Source organism: Branchiostoma belcheri, unplaced genomic scaffold (assembly GCF_001625305.1).
Source record: "Branchiostoma belcheri isolate BF01 breed outbred unplaced genomic scaffold, Haploidv18h27 scaffold7, whole genome shotgun sequence".
Taxonomy (NCBI): Eukaryota; Metazoa; Chordata; class Leptocardii; order Amphioxiformes; family Branchiostomatidae; genus Branchiostoma; species Branchiostoma belcheri.
The window spans coordinates 5094999-5115132 of record NW_017804353.1 but is presented as its reverse complement, the minus strand read 5'-3'; the positions used below and the strand labels follow the sequence as shown (position 1 = coordinate 5115132).

Genomic DNA, 20134 nt, shown 5'->3' with positions numbered 1-20134 from the left:
CCCACTACCCAGTGATGCCAGTGCCAAAATCGAGACCCCACTACTGTCCAGTGCATTGACAGTCCAATGAAGCTGTTCCTTACCACCTGGTCTCCCATCAGTGCCTGTTTCTGGGCCTGTCCCTGGACCTTCTACAGGCTGAGTTTGTACTGTAAGATGTTGACTCTGAGGTCCGTCACCTCTAGGACCATACGGTGTCACCCACATGTTGTACTGTGTGTCTGGAGACACTCCTCGCAAGATGTATGTACGATCAGGTGGGTTGCCCATGTTCACAGTTTGTGGTGAACTGTCTCCTGGCTTCTGATATTGTAACTTGTAACCAGCTATTGTGTCGGTTGGGTTAGTTGGAGGTTGCCACTCCACACGAATGTTGTAAGGATCTACAGGTTGTCCAGTAAGTCCCACTGGAGCACCAGGGTTGACAACTTCTTGTCCTTTAATGTAGATGGTTTAAATATTATCCATCACTATCAAAAAAGATTCCTATTAAATGGATTCTACTCAATAGCAGATTCATAAGAAGTACTTTTCCATCATAGAACTTTCATGGCAATAATATTATGCAAGGTATGCACATTCATTCACTGATCTATTGTGAGAACCGAAGAAGACAAACTGCTGTGACTAGCATATAAAATGCAAAGGACAAAGCAACTTTCAAAGCAGCAGCCAATGCCCCATTGTGTAGGAGGTTGAAGTGGAATGTGTAAACAGAGGGGTGTAGGATGTCTGCAATTCTGTAAAGCAAGGCAAGATGTCCTGTCTGTGTATAAGCATTGCCTGTTCCATAGTGATGCTTGTCTGTCCATGACTGAACATGATGACTATATCTATATGATTGTGACCCCAATGTTCTGTGATGTCAGTGCCAAAATGTGATCCCGATGTCCAGTGATGATGTCAGTGCCAAAATGTTATCCCACTGTCCAGTGCCAATGAAGATGTTCCTTACCACCTGGTCTCCCATCAGTCCCTGGACCTTCTACAGGCTGAGTTTGTACTGTAAGATGTTGACTCTGAGGTCCATCACCTCTAGGACCATACGGTGTCACCCACATGTTGTACTGTGTGTCTGGAGACACTCCTCGCAAGATATATGTACGATCAGGTGGGTTGCCCATGTTGACAGTTTGTGGGTATATGTCTCCTGGCTTCTGATATTGCAGTTTGTACCCTTGGATGTCATCCGTAGGGTTAGTTGGAGGTTGCCACTGCAGACGGATATTGTAAGGGTCTACAGGTTGTCCACTAACTCCTATTGGAGCACCAGGGTTGACAACATCTTGTCCTTCAATGTAGATGAATGTATTAATTGTCATAACAAAGATACTTGTTAGGTAGATTCTATTCAACAGCAGATTGAAAATAACTTCTCCAAGATCTGACAGGACTTGTGTACAAACAGTTGAAAAATGTCAACTACTGGTAAATGCAAATCCCAGACCATGGCCAGTATACTGTATATGCACAATCATATGAACTACTAAAGAAAAAGTTCTTGTGATATGAAAATACATCAGACTAACTGAAGCAACATTCAAAGAAGCTGCTGCAACATACATGTGTATATATAAGTGCTGAAGATCAAAGTGTGCTTGTCAGCAAATGCTGTCTCCTCCTGTCTGTGCATACTCCTGTTGGTGCATGTGTTCCAAAGTGATGTCTGATTGTCCAAATGCTGTGATTGTGAATGAACCTGTGACATCATTGACGACTATGTCTACATGATTATGAACCCACTGTCCAGTGATGTCAGTGCCAAAATGAGATCCCATTGTGTCATGTCATGTCAGTGACCCAATTGTCCAGTGCCAATGAAGCTGTTCCTTACCACCTGGTCTCCCCTCAGTGCCAGTCCCTGGACCTTCTACAGGCTGAGTTTGTACTGTAAGATGTTGACTCTGAGGTCCATCACCTCTAGGACCATACGGTGTCACCCACATGTTGTACTGTGTGTCTGGAGACACTCCTCGTAAGACGTATGTACGATCAGGTGGGTTGCCCATGTTCACAGTTTGTGGGGAACTGTCTCCTGGCTTCTGATATTGCAACTTGTACCCATAGATGTCGTCAGTTGGGTTAGTTGGAGGTTGCCACTGCAGACGGATGTTGTAAGGATCTACAGGTTGTCCACTAACTCCAATTGGAGCACCAGGGTTGACAACTTCTTGTCCTTAAAATGCAGATGATTGTATCATTTGTCATGACAAAGATACCTGTTAGGTAGATTCCACCAAAGAACTGACAGGACTTGTGTACAAGCCTTTGAGAAATGTCAGCTAAATGCAAATTCCATACCAGTATAAGTTGTTTGTGCACAATCATATTTTGTACTAAAGAAAGCAAACTCTTGTGAGACACAAGACTACAAAAAAAAACATGTAACTAAAGCAACATTCAAAGAAGCTGCTAGAAGAGCAAAGAGTACTTGTCAGCAAATGTTGTCTCCTGCTGTCTGTGCAAGTGTTCAAATGTGATGAGTGGCTGTCCAAATGCTGTGAAAGAACCTATCATATTATTGACTTACTGTCTTACCATATGGACTAAGTCTACATGGATGGTTATGATCCCACTATCCAGTGATGTCAGTGCCAAAATGAGATACCTCTGTCCAGTGATGTCAGTGGCAAAATGAGATCTCACTGTCCAGTGCCAATGAAGCTGTTCCTTACCACCTGGTCTCCCATCAGTGCCTGTTCCTGGGCCGGTCTCTGGACCTTCTACAGGCTGAGTTTGTACTGTAAGATGTTGACTCTGAGGTCCGTCACCTCTAGGACCATACGGTGTCACCCACATGTTGTACTGTGTGTCTGGAGACACTCCTCGTAAGACGTATGTACGATCAGGTGGGTTGCCCATGTTCACAGTTTGTGGGGAACTGTCTCCTGGCTTCTGATATTGCAATTTGTACCCTTGGATGTTATCTGTAGGGTTAGTTGGAGGTTGCCACTGCAGACGGATGTTGTAAGGATCTACAGGTTGTCCACTAACTCCAATTGGAGCACCAGGGTTGACAACTTCTTGTCCTTAAAATGCAGATGATTATATCATTTGTCATGACAAAGATACCTGGTAGGTAGATTCTATTCAACAGCAAACTGAAAAGAACTACTTCTCCACCAAAGAACTGACAGGACTTGTGTACAAGCCTTTGAGAAATGTCAGCTAAATGCAAATTCCATACCAGTATAAGTTGTTTGTGCACAATCATATTTTGTACTAAAGAAAGCAAACTCTTGTGAGACACAAGACTACAAAAAAACATGTAACTAAAGCAACATTCAAAGAAGCTGCAGAAGAGCAAAGAGTACTTGTCAGCAAATGTTGTCTCCTGCTGTCTGTGCAAGTGTTCCAATGTGATGAGTGGCTGTCCAAATGCTGTGAAGGAACCTATCATATTATTGACTTACTCAAGTTACTGTCTTACTATATGGACCAAGTCTAAGGATGGATATGATCCCACTATCCAGTGATGTCAGTGCCAAAATGAGATACCTCTGTCCAGTGATGTCAGTGCCAAAATGTAATCTCACTGTCCAGTGCCAATGAAGCTGTTCCTTACCACCTGGTCTCCAATCAGTGCCTGTTCCTGGGCCAGTCCCTGGACCTTCTACAGGCTGAGTTTGTACTGTAAGATGTTGACTCTGAGGTCCGTCACCTCTAGGACCATACGGAGTCACCCACATGTTGTACTGTGTGTCTGGAGACACTTCTCGCAGGATATATGTACGATCAGGTGGGTTGCCCATGTTCACAGTTTGTGGGTATCTGTCTCCTGGCTTCTGGTACTGCAGTTTGTACCCTTGGATGTCATCTGTAGGGTTAGTGGGAGGTTGCCATTCCACACGAATGTTGTAAGGATCTACAGGTTGTCCACTCAATCCCACAGGAGCACCTGGGTTGATGGTGTTTTGTTAAGTAGATAATTTTATCATTAACACTAGTATCTAAAATTCCTATTAGACAGATTCTACTAGACATCAGATGGAACAAAAGTGCTCATGCTGGAAATATAAAGAAACCTGACAGAGTGAGTGGTGGAGTATTCAACGGAAGAATTTCTCTGTGCAACTCTGTAATGTAGCTTCTGTGTTTTAGCATTTGTCAATGTGAAAAGCTGAAAACTGTCCGCATCATTGCCATGTTTGTGTTGACACGAAGACTGCCACAATTGTGTGGACACTGCGCAAGACTCGCAAAAGTACGTCATGTAGCTGTGAGCAATGTGCAGCACAACTGTGAAAGCAACTGCTGTCACTCTGTGTAATGTCATTGTTTTTGTATGAAGAAGGGTACTGCTCTGTGCATGTATGGCCTCGTGTTGCTGTCAAGTGCATCACATACAAGTTTTTATTCGTTTGCTGGCGCTAGTAGAATTCATGTGAAGAAGATGTCATGGTGGATGCCATTGCTCCATCTCCACTTGTTCAGTCTGTGCAAGTGTTGTGTCCTCAGTGGCTGGTTTGTCTGCTCACATGCAGTGAATGTACGTGGACATTGATGATGCAAGATCACGCATGTGAAAATTTTTCCCTTACCACCTGAGTCTTTGTCAGTACCCGTTTCCGGGCGAGGAACAGTCCCACCACCGCCTGCGGCCATCGTGTATACGACGAAACGTTCACTCTGAGGCCCACGACCCCCAGGGCTGTATGGTTCAATCCACATGTTGTACGTCGAGTCTGGAGACACGTTTTGCAAGACGTAGTAAAAGTTCATTGGTTTATTCATGTCAACGTGTTGAAGAGGACCGTCATCTCCCCGCTGGTAGATCAACCTGTACCCGGAAATGACGGCGGATCCGTTGACGGGTGGTTTCCACTGCACAATGGCACTGTAAGGATCCACGGAATGGCCGCGAGCGTCCCGCGGAGGGCTGGGGTCGAATAACTCTGGCCCTTCAAAAGCACACATTTCTGGTCAACAACTGGACAATCAGACAAGTATTTATAAGTATCAATTCAGCTGGTGTACATGTGTGTTGGTGCATGTAACAGTTGTCACAATGTCAACCTCTTACTGTGGCATGTTGCAGAGCATTTAGCTTTCATAAGATATTACATTTTTCTTTTAGAGAAAGTTTTCAGGCCTCTTTGATCCATGTGAAAAATATTCTCTTCATACAAATGGCAAGCAAAAAGCAACAAAGCAGTTGATCTTTGGGTCTCCAAACAAGTGTCATAGCTGTGAGATGCTGAGGTCAAAGATTGATGATGATGAATGTTGTTGTTCCATCTTGAACATTTGTCTTCTCAACCTAAATTGTTCACTCTGTCCTGCTTCCAGACCACTAAAACAGTCATATCTGCTCTGAACCCTGTAGGGAAGCTGATCATACTGTGACCTTGAATGATGTAGGTCAAATTGAGAGGATGGCCCCATGTTAATAGCTTTTGGTGTTCTGTTTCACATTTGCCGATAGAGCCATCAGTAGCCTAGCCTGAAATGTGAAGTATTCTGTGTTTTGGTGAGGGAACCATCCTGTGCTAACACCATATGAGACTATCAGAAGCTTGTTGACTCCCAGTAGAGTGCTTACTGTGTCTAGCCATAAACATATCCTTGAGAACTGAGCACTGGCAAAATACTATAGTGTGCTGGTTTTCTGTGGAAGTGACCTAGAGTAGTACTGAGTTGGCTTGGGGTTTGCTGCCTAGCCTTGCTCATAAACCTTCCTATAACAAGAGGCAGATGGGAAGTTATATTACAAAGGCAACCGATGTAACTTGAACCCCAAGATATCATGCTTTGCCAAATGCATGGCAAATATCAGACGTATTATGGCCACATACTATGGCTTTTCCAACTTTGTACGAAAGTGGTATCCACTACTAACCAATCAACACCTTACAACTATGGGCAGGTGTATATCTTTTTTTACAATAAGGAAAGTCATTACTATTGACCGTTATTGCTTTCAAACGATTATACAGCATTGCAGGCGCTCCAATGGCTCCTCCTGTGACGTCTGTACCCTACATAAAATCGAAGTGGTGTCAATGGCCTTTCCGTGAGCTGAAACCTTTCTTGACCTCAAAACAGACAGTAAAACCTGCTCAAACAGCTCTGTTTATCGGTTACCCGGTGCTGTGTGAAACGAGCAGGGTGGGTTTGGCTTCTGTTGGGGGCCGTTGTATTTGGAACTTTGTCAGTATTCATTTCTGGAGGACTGGAAATGCTTGTATGCCTTCTTACATGGATAGGATAGAAAGTAAGGTATAACGTTTGCATAATTTGGGTATAAAAAGTAATTGGTGTAACAACATTGACATGGAGAGAAAAGGGAAATGAAGATTTCCATCCCACTGAATTCTGTTGAACTCAAACTCCTTATGTTGGTTGCTATGTTGGGTGATTCCGCGTTCTGTATTCCTGCATTCCTGCACGATGTAACGTTACACCTGCTAAGAGTTAAGATGAGGAAAGAGACCCTAAAATGAAAAGCATATTTAGTGCACCATGTAATACGCAGAAAATAAGAAAATTCATGCAAAGACATTCATGACCAAATCAAGTCAGGTAATCACCTCCGAAGTATACTCTCGTATTAGTACGGAGTCTCTGCATGTTGTCATCCTGGCGCATACTATAATGTTGACAACGATGAGCAAAGACAGGGCAATGTATGCGCAACGCGATTATGTCCTACGATATAATGTAAACGTGGCGTTGCACAAAGAAGGCGCTTCCCGTACAATTGTTTCCTGTGGAAAAAAGGGAATGCAAGAACCTGCACATCTCCAAGCGTCGCGCGTACGTCTATCGTTCATTGTGCTTACCTTTCGTGGCGACCTCCACCACGTCGCTGGGTTCGCCTCTGCCCTTGGCGTTGACTCCGGACACGCGGAACTGGTACTCCGTGGCGGAGGCCAGGCCCGTCACCGTGTAGCCGGGCTCGAACACCTCGATCTCGTTCCAGCCGTTGAGCTCGTTGGTGCGGCGGTACTCCAGGAGGTAGTTGTCCACGTAGTCCTCCTCCACCCAGCCGATGAAGACGGAGTTGATGGTGATGTCCCTGGTGAAGACACCCGAGATGGGCGCCGGTACGGTGAGCTCTGCGTGTTGGGAACATGAGAACAACTCAGTTGACACAAGGATATTCTCAAGATTTAAGTGACCAACTTAGACTCAAAGCAGCTGGTCATCTTGTAAAGTACTACGTTCTATCAATAACGTCTCTGGAGCTGACTTGAAGTTCAAAATCATATATACGTCTCGCAATCGTGAAAGTGTTCACACGATATAGGTATAGCTTGCTTTGGTTGGCCCAAAGAAGTTTCGACAGTAGATTTTTTCCAATAAAAGACCTGCTTGTTGGATTTCTTTAACGAGCATATGAACTTTGTCCAAATATCAGACAGGTTAATGTCAACACATGTACATTGATTGATATCTTGTTTTTCTGTTCAGAGAGACATTGACAAATCTAAGAACTATATATATACTCCAGGAAAGTGCGTAGAAGGGTACTGTATGACATCCAGTCGCGTAGTGTTTATTTTCGTTCAAGACGTGGAACAGATACGTGGCAACTGAGACGATAAGCATGCTAACGGCACTCGAGAAATATTGAGAAACTCTCTGTGTGGCCACTTGTCACACTTGTCCTTACCAACAGTTCACTGGGTACATGTATCCCCATGTGAACTCTACTGAGCTACACACGTGGCTCTGGGACAGCCCAGTTTCGTCATCAGAAGCCTGACATGCTCTATGCATGGGTGGGCTCTGTTGAATTGAAGCGATGTCACCATCGAACCAAACATGCACAAATTTAGCTCTCATTAATCAATTACTACGAACGAAGAGCATTTGTCTTGTTGACGTGTGACGTTACTCACTAGGGGTCAGGACATCATAGAGGCTGCGACCCATGCACCTGTTGTGCATGTGACAGGTTCAAGTGGGTGTTTTGTTGTATTTTATTACATTTGGACAAACCGAAGAGGGATCTTCTGTCCACAACATGTATTTATGGCCATGAAAGTGCTGAATGGCCGCTGGCAATACTACATCTAACTGTAGAGATTGTAACATCACCGAAAAAACGAGCTTGAATGGAAAACGAATCTCTGGTAGAAAAAGGTGCTAAAATGGAAAAAGTGTACAAATTAACGATAGAGGATACGTTTCCGAGTATTCATTTCTATAATTGGCTACATCATTTATAGAGTATGTCAGCTTACTCATGACCTTCATCAAAGGTCAATCTAACCCCACAGACATTGTTTAGATCTGTTTATAGCTACTGGGCTGCGGTGTGGTCTGAGGAACAAGTCAAGTGCTACTAACGGTACCTCCAACTGATTTATACTGATACTGCCGTCTCGAGACTAGCGAAAACTGCCGGAATGAGTGGTTTTTTTTACACCCTTTTGGCTTCGGGTGACCGAGATTCTGCCCTTTAGCTTACTAGCTGAGCGAGTCCTAAATTCCATGGCAATCAATTGTCGCTCCCGTATAGTACTGGTACCATGGCCCTACAGACTGGCCCTACTGTCACTCCGTCCTCATCTTACCCCGGTTGTCACTGCCCAGCGGGGGACCGAGATTGTGTCTCAATTCCTAGCCGTGTCTGATTCCAGGCCCTGATCCCGCCTTATTGGTATTAATGATAACAAAACAGGCAGGCCGTCCATCAGGGGGATCAGTGGCCGTGCTGGCGGTACGGGCCGTGGGCATGTGGCACATGTTGGTGGGATTTTCAGGGGATAAACACCCACAGAGAAGGATATTTGAGAGACCTACCTGCTGCGCAGTTCTCGCCAAAGTAGCCGGGCTCGCACTGGCACACGCCGTCGACACAAACACCTCTGCCGAAACAGTCGTTGGGGCAGCTGGGTGAAGAGCAATCCGGGCCGGTAAAGGCAGGCTCGCACTGGCAGACTCCGTCGACACATACTCCCCTGCCCATGCAGTTACCTGGGCACGAACGGGACGTACAGGTGGGGCCTTCGAACCCTGGCTCGCACTGGCACACGCCATCCACGCAGCGGCCGCGGTCCCCACAGTCGGGCACACACGCTCTCTGCGAACAATCGGCCCCGGTAAATCCAGGTTTACAGACGCAGACGCCGTTGACGCAGTCGCCGCGGTCCTTGCAGTTGTCAGGACAGGCACGCTCCGAGCAGTCGTCACCTGTGAAGCCCTCGTCGCACACACACCTGCCGTTCACGCATTTCCCGTACTTGCACGTCGGGTCGCAAACGCCGGGCTGGCCCTGTGCTCCGACGCATCCACATGACTGCTTGAACTGCTCGAACTCCTTCAGCAGCTCCGCGAGTTGCTTCTTGAGATCCTCCGTGCTTTCCTGCAGAGCCGTGACCAGAGATCCCGTCTCCCCGTTCAACAAATCCCCGCCGGCTCCGCCGCCGTTGTTGTTGCAGCATCCTCCGCTTCCACCGCCTGGCACGAAGGTGTTGGCGAGGAACGGCGCGCCGTCGCCGCCCTCTCCCACCTCCACCGTGCCCGACGTTTTCGTCACCTGCCCGTCGGCGCCGCCTCTGGCGCACAGCACCGGCGGCACGTTGATGTTGTAAACATGGTTGAAGACCATCCCACCGGCGGGGGTGTTGACGCTAGCAGTAGAGATGATCGGCTTGGAAGCGTTCGCCACACTTTGTGAATCCCCCTGAACAGGAACCGTATTCCCGCATCTTAGCAATGTACTCAACAGGACCGCAACAATCGCCGCGTATCCTCCCATGTTGAAGCAGCAGTCTCGAGTTCAAGGAATCCACTGAACACGAAATGATACAAACGTTGGCTTGTGATATCACTCGCAGCACTACAGGTCCATCCAGCCCAGAATGGGCATGAATAAGAAATCCTCAGCAGGTGTTTCTGAGCTTCCGTCGGCTTCTGGACTCTATTGGCGAAGACGTCGCAGTTGCCGATGACAGCCCTGGCCTGCGTCTGTGTTGGATTTCTCTACCTGCAGATCAAAGATAGAAGTTTCGTATTAATTCCAGCAGGATGACATTCCACTTGATACAGGTCAATTTGGGTCAACGGGAGAGGGTTAGCGCGCATGGGTAAAGCAGATCCACGTGTAATTTTCCCAAACGACTTACAGGCCTTGGGAAATTTATTGAAGAATCAAGGATCTTAGTCAAGATGGCAAGTCGGGAGCTGGGTCACGGGAAGGGTGCAGTGCGTTGTCGGGATCCGCACCGTTCAGAACAGCATGAAAGTAACAGAATATCGCCTCGTATCTGAAGAAGTTGACCTCGTGCACAGCATGTACAGGGTACACATTTTTACTAACAGGGATTAAGAATTAAGACCAACATTTGACCACGATAATTGTTTGACCAAACCTGATACCGGCCAGGGAACGACACACTTCCCATCACACAGTCGTGTGATTTCCCCCGACGATAACTGTAACCTTACACTTGATCGTAATGAGGCCTTGACAATGACCATGGTGCTATCAAATATCTACAGCAATCCGTTGGGGTTAGGTAATGCCAGACGGAAGAACTGATCCCGGGTTTAACCAGCGCCTGCCTCGTCTCAAATGTGGTACTAGGTAGTCGATCATCATTGAAGACTTTCTGGAATACCCGCGGTGTCTCGTTCATAGGATTAAGATGTACTCACTATCTTTGGCGTGCTTTCCGTGGTTCAATTGAAAGATTCTGTCGGTAAATCCAACTGTTATGGAGCTTGTAATCGCTCCAGTTTTCTGTACAGTACAGGGTTCCGCAAGGACGGAGAATGTACATAGAAGTTTATATGCATTTGACCGTGACCAGATGTATCGTTACATCTAAAATGTCGTTATCGGATCCGTTATCTTTTAAAAGGGATTTGCTTTGAAGTTGAAGGTTACGATGCCTCGTCGATTTTGTCAGAGTAGCAAAAACTATTTTTTAATTGAATAGGTAATTCTTTCTAATTCAGCGGTATTTTCGTCTTGTTGATGATGAGGTGAATAGGGTGTGTCTTCGATAAAGATGGTGGACGATAATTTGTGACATACTTTTTTTTAAGTCACGTAGTCTATGAATAATTTTCAACAGGGATGACCATAGTCCCGTTGAATCAATTAATTTCGCATCACAGAAATCTCGAACGACACGCTTCTTACGTGTAATCTGTTCCACTTTTTCTGAGCACCGAGCTTTTGAAGCAACTCCGAGTTCCCACCGTGTCCGTTCCCATGTGTCCGCGGGCCGTGCAGACATAACAACTCCTGCTCCCAATTTGGTTTCGCCGGCGGTTGCTAGTAAAATATTGGTCTTTTCGCTGACGTGCCGATGATTATTTACAGGTCGGTGTGTGCAGGGCAGCTGGGGGAGGGGGATGATCCTGGCTCGCAGGGCTGCACACCGCGGCAACTACTGTTTGTTTTCGTAGTGTAGACTTGCTCTTGTCGACGTCAATGACACACGTAACGAAGAAAACAAGCCATGGTTTATATTGTGGTCTACATATAGAAACTTATAGTATCATATAACATGGAAAGTTTTTTTTAAGTTAACAAAGCAAAGTTAGGGAGTAAATTTATGATTGCCTTGGCTAGTCTGACGTCAACCCAGAGCTAAATTTTGATGGCGAACTGAATAGCTGATGGCATGACAAGGTTGAAATTACGACGATCAAGCAATCATTCAGTGATACAAAAAAAAAGCACAAGGAAAATATAGCTGTACTCGCGCCGCCAGATGTTCTTTACTCGATGGATCGCTGAAGGCGAAGTAGACACTTTTTAGAAGGAAATTAGCTATGACGGTTTTCCGTCATTAACGACAGAACTGCTGTACAGATGTCTCTGAGAATCGTGTGTTTCGAAAGTCTTATATTTTCATAATTACTCATAATGAGGGCGCGTTGATGAAAGTACAGTATTTCTTCCCGGGAGCTCCCTGAACATGGAGCTAATTATATCTTATCAAAGCAAAGAAAACGACAGGACAACTCCCGGTCCTTGTCCCAGGGAAAGTATTTTCTTGTATATTTGCAGACAAACAAACATTTTCAGGCGGTTACCATGTCGGTAGGACATAATTGGAAATAGAATACAATGTTAGTATTTGCCTAAAATTCAGCCTTCTTAGTTATGGTCCACTCCCCCGAAAAATTGGAATTTCTAGGAGCGAACCTATAGCTATCAACAACATGGCTGAATTTTAGGCTAGCCTAACCCATGACTCAAGTACACGGGCAATTGGCTACAGGCTACCCATGCAGGAAAAACCCGTTAGAAGTTCCACTACAAACGGTACCTGTGCCTAACGTGTCTTGGCTCATTTTCCAAAAAACAAAATACAATAGATAAAGGTCAAGACTCTCCAAGCAATTAAACAAAACACACCTCCACCACAGCTGTCAACCAACATACAAATATCTACAACAAGACGCTAATGATATGTCAACATTTGTCTACACAATAAGTGAAAGAGCGTTAGGCATGATCTACACATGCCTTTCTATCGCCATGTGTAAAATACTCGATAAGGGCATGAGTAGTATCGCTGTCACCAACTTATGGTAACGTAACAGCGGGATTAGTTCAGCTTAATTTCGAGCTAATTGAAAGTGATTTTCGTGCTTGGCATTCTTGTACAGATAAGCTTGCATAACGGCTAAGCCTGTCCCTAGTCCCTATCCACAGGAGGATCTAAACAAAGCTATGTGAGAAGAGAAGATGTAGTGCAAACTGTCTCCTTGGAATGATTTAACTCCGTCTTTAAGCCGTGGGATTTTCTCCAACAGGTCTGCACTGATAGTGATTGACTTTATGGGGCCACACATAACGAAAGGACCTGCCGACAGCCCGTCTCCTGTGTTGTTAGTACGAGATAGATGTCATTAGAACAGATGTCAAGACGACACAAGATGAAGGGCAGGGGGAACAGGCCTCCTCTATCCCTTTTACTGGCGATAACGTTAACGTGTTGAAGAATATATAAAATACCGTATATATATATTTCTTGCATGACTGACGACTTAACTGTACTCTACTCTTACCCCTCACTTTACCCATTACAGGACATATGGCTAATCCAATATCTACCTCTTTGCCTTTTATTTACGTACTCTGATGCAGGATATGGCAGTTTGGGGTCACAAACTAGAAATTAGAACGCCTAGTATCTACAAGGGAAAAGAAGCCAAGATTGTATTGCAGCGATGTTCGTTTTTTTTTTCTCAGACCACCACACTGTGCTGCTTTTTCCCACGAGAGTCTGTGTTTAGCCAGTTGTTTTCCTTTCATTAAGCCGGACGAGTACAGTTCTGACAAATAATTTATGGACGGGAAGTTTGGCAGCTGTTTTTAGTTTTGGCAAGTCGACTTTGTCTTCTAGAGCCAGCCAATGCTTGTAATCCGGAACTTTGTACTTTTGCCATAATGTGTATGACTTCTTGCCGTCTCTTATTATAGCAGGCGAGGCTCCCCGTGCATAAAAGGTCATAAACTTGACCAGCGCCTTGTACCCGTCAGGGCAGGACAACAAACCCATCATCTGAGCCACAATGAACGTCCACATGTGAACTAACACTGGTTTTACTGAACTAACACCGCTTCTCTTCTCTTCCGCTCCCACAGGGCGTAGGCTCCAGGCTCATGGCCAAGATGGGCTACCAAATAGGGTGAGTGGGTTCTATTTGTTGTTACCCGCCTTCTGCACGCCGACATTGAACTGTGAAATACCCCCGGACACCGCAAGAGGTCGGAGGGCAAGGATGTCATGTAGAACGCTTGTCGTAACTACTCATCACTGCCAGAAGTGACATTTATATATGCTGTAAAAGTTTATTTATTGCTTATGGTTCTGAATTTAGACGCGTTTTGATGAAGAATATCGTATTCCCTTTTCTCACCTTTAAACAATATTTTAAATGTTTAAAATTCCCATGGTAGAATAGCCGTGATAAAAGGGTTTCTTTCCATGGGATATTATTGTTTTGACCATGAAGCGCACATTTGTTGTGAAAAGTGAAACAAAAATACATAAGCGTCACCAGTCAAAACAAGTCTACGGACATCAAACATGATTTTGTGATAACATACAAGGTACAGGGCACAGAACCCATCTGTCATAACTCTAAAAACGGAAACAACTTATAGTACGTTTACCAAACGTCTGTATAGCCATTGCCACAACGGGTCGTTCTGGCAATGACTATACGGGTATCAAAAAAGGTTAAATGTTGAAGAAACATGCCTGTGGTTTTGATTAAGTTGCACAAATGACAGGCCGACAAGGCCAAACTGCTCATCAGCGATGTAAACAAACAAGTCTCGGGCCTGTTCTCACGGTTGGGCTGTTGACTGACAGATCCGGTTCCCAACACGCGGTGTACCGCTGTGTGCCGTACGGATCTTCACCAGACGCAGACTCTTCTCTTTCAAATTTGCATGCTCTCGGTTGTCTTTTTAGAGCCTTGTGGACAAACAGCGCCATTTCTGACGCGGACGGCAGCACCCCGCTAGATTCCTGCCGTCTGCGGCGCTGATGTTACTTGTCCGCTGCTCTGTTTGCTAATGTCTGCCACCTCATGTTTCCATCTTGTTAAACTTAAAGTTAAGACCTTCGCCCCTCGTGCCATGGGGTAGGAATCGGCTTGGATTAGCTTTTAATGCAGCTTTCTTTATTCTTTTTTTTCTTTATTCGTTTGGCCGTAAAAAGACAGATTGTACGGCCAGGGCAGCCCAACTAGCCAGGTGGCTATTATTAAGGGCTTGCCCTGCCGACAGGACAAACATTGACACGCACGATACAACAATACAATACATTACATTAACGTGGAGAGGTCAGGGTCATACACCTAAGGCTTATAAGGGTCGCCTAGAGAGTCCCATAGCTTCCTTTTAAAGGAGGCAATAGTGGTGGCATTGCGAGCGTCATTGGAGAGAGTGTTCCAGAGTGACGTTGCTCGGTGAAAGAATGTTCTCTGGCCTCTGGTGGTTTTGGCAAGTTCAACAGTCAGGTGGTTGCTGTTCCTGAGGGGATAGCGAGACTCAGTAGCAGATGCACGGGTTCTGGGTATCAGGGTTTGGAGGTGTGGCGGACAGTGGCCGTTAAGGAGCTTGTACAGGGTGGTGACGGTATGGAATCTCCGTCTAAACTGTAGTGATGGAAGGGACAGTTGGGTGTACAAGGTTTGGTAGGAGGGATAAGGGAGTCCATGTTGTCCACTGATCAGTCTGACAGTTTGGTATTGTACAGACTCCAGTTTCCGTTCGTCGCTCTTGGTGAGTCCCGCCCAGACGATGTTGGCATACTCAAGGCCAGGTCGTGTAATGGTCTTATATAGCCTGAGTAGGATGTCACTTGGCACCTTCTTTCTTAGTGCACACAGTAGGCCAGCAGATCGTCTTGACTTGGTGGAAATTGTATCGATGTGCTTGGACCAGGAGAGTGTGTTCGTTAAGGTGACACCTAGATGTTTGTAACAAGCAACAACTTCCAGGGTAGTTCCACCCAGAGTGACTGGTACAAGGGGCCTTGGGATGTTACGAGTTGTGATGTACATCACCTTGCACTTATCCCTGTTTGCTTCGAGTTTCCACTGTGTGAGCCAGTTTGATACAGAGCACAGGTCTCTGTTAAGTGAGGTGACTACACATTGGATTGACCTGTTACTGGTGGACAGTGAAGTATCATCAGCAAACAAGTTAGGAGAACACTGTGTACAACAAGATGTTATGTCGTTGATATACAGGATGAACAGGGTGGGCCCAAGAACGGACCCTTGGGGGACGCCGGCAAGGGGCGATTTCCATTCAGATGTTCCGCCCTGTATGACCACACGTTGTCGCCTTTCGGATAGATAACTGTGGAACCATTGGAGGATAGGTCCGCGTATTCCGTGGGCACATAGTTTGGCAAGGAGACCTTTGTGCCAGACCTTGTCGAAAGCTTTCCTCAGGTCAAGGAAAACACATCCCACGACTTCCCCTCTGTCCATTGCCCTGGTCCATTCATCTACCAGGCGGGCCAGTTGAAGCGTGGTGTTGTCCTTGGTCCTGAATCCGCTCTGGTGCTGGGACAATATCGGAGTGATTTGTTGCATTAGGTATTTATTTACTAGTGTTTCCAGCACTTTTGGGATTGTGTTGAGCAGAGAAATTGGTCTGTAGTTATTTGCATGGTGGCGGTCTCCGGCCTTGTAGATAGGCGTTACATTAGCCTCTTTCCAACCAGAAGGGACTTGTCCGAAGGTAAGTGATGTGTTGAAGAGCCGTGTCAGGGGTGCAGATATGGTGTCTGCTACCTGTCTTAGGAGGTATGGAGTGATATCATCCGGGCCGCATGATTTTCCGGTCTTTAGGGTTTTGAGTTGCTGCCGTACCTCATCTTCAGTCAGTTGGATTGTGTCTAGGATTGTTTCGGGGATAATGCTGGGCTGGAAAGTGGGAGCGGGGTCGTTTCTGTCGTCAAGGTCAGTTTGTTGGATGAAGAAGTTGTTGAGGGCATTTGCTTTGTCCTCAGGTGTTTCTATGATGTCGGCCCCGGCTTGCAGAGCCGGGATGCCGGTGGAGGCCTTGCCTAAGGCAGACTTGGCGAAAGAAAAGAGGCGCCTTGTATTACCACCCTCTACATCTTCTATCACCTCACGGATGTACGTCGCCTCAGCATTTCTGGTGAGCTTAGTGACCAAATTTCTTTTAATGCAGCTTCCATCAATCAGCGTCCCTGTATGGTGGCTATACGGTTACTTTTGGTAAAGTTGGTCATCAGGACTTCAGAAGGCCTTCCCCTGTCCACCCTGGCCCGTCTGTTTCCTATTAAGTTGAAACTTGCAACAGTTCGGTGAGACCGCCCCTCCACCACAGTACCTGCTCCCTAACCTTTTGATCCAGAACTTTGCGGTTCCCGCCCCTGGCTTTAGAGAGAGGGAAAGGGCGATACTACAAAAATAAACCCGTCAAAAAATGTGAAATTGCTCCAAGGGGAAGGGTTGCTTCCTAATTGTGCAAATCGGAGAGTGAGATCTGTGGTAAATGGGCGGGACTGTGCCAGATGGACCGGTAGAACACCCCGGGTACTGTCGGGAGGATCTTCGTGATGTTAACCCGACAAAACCGCAGCTTTTTCCATCACCAGCCTGCAGGCTCCCGCGGCTTTATCTAAAACAGAAGTTTCCTGCTTCTACTCACTGAAGAAACTTTAGTAGCCCGACAGAATGCCTACTAAACGTCCACTATAGAAACCTACGTTGCGTCAAACTTTTACATATCCAGTCAAAACGAAAGTCTAATCCAATCTGTTCAGTAATCTCTACACATGTCACTCCTCTTTCTCGTGAAAGTAAAAGTAGTGGAATGCCCCCTGTGCCGAAAATCCTAATTAGGCATGCTTGTTATCGGCAAATATGCATGTTCAGATTTCGGATGTTACATTGTGTACCGTACATTAAATGCCAGACGATATCAACATTAGGACTAAATCACAGCAATGTAAAGAGTTCGATGTATGCACTATCTACTATCTAGTCGTCACACATGGGACTATTGTCCACTTCCTATCCTTATACATGTACATTATACACACTGGGAAAGGGACGCCCAGAAATTTCCCGCGCTCTACCACAGGACTAGTATGTTCAGGCCAAGCGTCAAGAAGTTCACCCGCCATAAATATCACAACATGCTGTACAGTATATATCATGCCCACCGTATATATCAAGCTCCCAACTACATCTATATTTAGACCAGCACGCTATATTGGCAACGGCATCCTTGAAACAACCTCATACTAGCCACACTGCCAAGCTACAAATTATGAAGGAAACATGCGAGCTCAACAGCCTGTCTGAACAAAACTAAACTCATCTGACACCTTCTCAATGTCCAGATCTCTCATCGTATCAATCAGAGTAGACGAAAGGCATATCAGATAGGTAAACGTGTTGGTCAAAATGACTCGGCACTGTACACAATGTCGAGTGGCTGAAGCCACCCACACATACAAGAGGAAGAAAACTGAACGTTACCCAGAGAATCGTGGCCCCAAACAACTGCAGAGCTGTCCTCCCTCAGCGGAAAACCTGTCCCTTGTATTCCGTACGACTCGCGAGCTTACAGCGGTGGGGTTAGCTAACACTAGTAACGGGGCACGGGAGAACCCCCGAGTGCCTTCCTCTCCCCACGAAGCTCGGCTTCTGTATGATAAATATTCATAGCAGTCTAGGTCAACAAATAGCTGGTGGAGGAAACCAGATCCTCAGGCCGGACCACATGTGCGCCGCACGGGTGTCTCCCCCCTGGCTACGGGGGGACCGGACTCAAATAACCCGTGTCGAGAAATGTGGCCTTTCCGCTAACCTACGGTAAACTGGTCTCGTGTGGATCTTCTGCACTCATTTCCGTCTGATTTATGTATCATCAATCTTCGTTTCTTTTTCCTTGTTCTCTGTAGGAAGGGTCTGGGGAAGCGGGAACAAGGAAGAGTCGAGCCCGTACCTATCGTCATTTTACCGCCAGGTAAGTTCACGTGAAGACTTGGATATCCCCCTCCCCAAAGAAAAAAATACAATACAATGTAGTCATTGACAATAATTGCTAGCGAAAGTGTTATTTTAATCCGGACAGTGAAGCAAAGAAAATGACTTGAAAGCCGATCCTAGATTACACAGACAATAGTCTGCATTGTCTTCCTCATTCCCCATTTTCGGTCCAATCGACGTTTTCTCATGATGGTTGATCAAACACAGGTGATCTGGTGAACGGACCTGACCCCAGGGCCCAAAGGTTGTTTCCTCAGTAACTTCAGACAGGTAGCCGCCAGGTCTTATCGCTGCTACATCATGTCAATCCCTAATTTGTAGCGACACTCGCGAACCCGCGTCCGAAGAAAGTTGCCAGAGCAGAAAGGTCTGGGTCCAGTGTCCAGTAATCGGCTTTGGGGTCGAAAATAAATTGCAAATGGAACAATTAGCTAGCAGAGAAAGTCTAGGTCGTCACTGTGTGAGTCAGTACATGAGCCTTCTCTGGAGCTCTGGTCGCGCGAGATATTCAATCTACTTGAAATTGGTCAATTTGTAACATTTTTTCAGATCCCACATGAGTCTGATGACTTTTGGAGAGATCGCAGGTATGGTCTCGAACTATTGACCCCGAGTTCTGCCGTGTCACCAGCCTTCACGGCAGGCCCCTGGCCTCCAGGCCCCCACTCTCACCTGTTTCCTGCGGTTCTGTTGTACCAACGCGGGCCTGTTGGCTGGCGAAAACCATGGGAAATCAATTCCATAACATGGTTAATGTTGACGGCATGAAGCTGGTAGTTGAAAAACACTTGGGATAAGAGCTACCAATTTACAAAGCAAGCATTTTACCGCCCGGAGAAATCGCTCAATTAAATGTCGATTAAGGTAATTGACTATTACGTAGTTCTCCAAAAGACCACAGGATGTCCTTGTTTGTGGATACAAGACACCCTACCGTAGCCTGAAATCCAGTCTTGTTAGCGTCAGTCGCTGGAAAACCATGGGAGGCTAATAACAAGGCTGGATTCCAGACTAACGCTATGGAAAGGGATGGGAACAACGTCTTTTCAGGCCTCCAGTAGCCTAGGCAAAACTATTCCCATGTCTAAAGTCGAGAAGACGTTCGGTGTTCCAATTGCCCAGAGGGCAACGTAGAATACACACAAACACACCTCCCACTAACTGACAACATTACTTGTTGGTCCCGATAAGGACTAACAGGGACAGACTAAGCACCTGAAGCTGTGTAAGCCGAGCAACAGGAATATAACTCCCGAGGATAGCGTTACAAGGATTAATGTCAGACAGGTGCAACAATATGCCACTTCTAATTCAACGTCAAGTGTAGTAAGTATCGTTTGGTAAGGCTGGTTAGGCTATCACAGACGCACAGTGGTCTCGCCTTTGCCTTTGCCATAGCAACACAATGGCCGAATGATGGCAGGTCAAATTGAGTAACACAGGGAGCAGATGTGGATGTAAGTTGAGCCCGCTGGGCTGCTCTGGGAGGAGAGGTTTCTGTAGGGCACTGCTTCTGGCGCGGTTTGCCAGTTCCAGCCACGACACGACCTAATAACTTACGACTTCTTGTGTTTGTCCTAAAAATACAACTGTAAGTTACTGACGGAGACATGCTCACAAATCAGGCAGTCTGGCTCTGACGGGTTAAAAAACACCGCACACGTCG

General features: G+C 46.1%; 2 protein-coding genes across 2 annotated transcripts in view; one reads left to right on the top strand and one right to left on the bottom strand.

Moving 5' to 3' along the window:
- LOC109484472 (tenascin-X-like) overlaps positions 1-18146 on the bottom strand; it is a 56538-nt gene extending 38392 nt beyond the window's left edge. Inside the window, 7 exon segments of the mRNA XM_019787739.1 lie at positions 84-360; positions 2676-2773; positions 3566-3919; positions 4542-4901; positions 6783-7058; positions 8752-9937; positions 17956-18146. Of these exon segments, the coding sequence (XP_019643298.1) occupies positions 84-360; positions 2676-2773; positions 3566-3919; positions 4542-4901; positions 6783-7058; positions 8752-9709 (2323 nt within the window). The 5' untranslated portion in view covers positions 9710-9937; positions 17956-18146.
- LOC109484479 (zinc finger CCCH-type with G patch domain-containing protein-like) overlaps positions 1-20134 on the top strand; it is a 101236-nt gene that overhangs the window by 49266 nt on the left and 31836 nt on the right. The window contains exons 9-10 of the mRNA XM_019787747.1: positions 13562-13605; positions 18381-18445. Of these exons, the coding sequence (XP_019643306.1) occupies positions 13562-13605; positions 18381-18445 (109 nt within the window). The remainder of the gene's footprint in view (positions 1-13561; positions 13606-18380; positions 18446-20134) is intronic.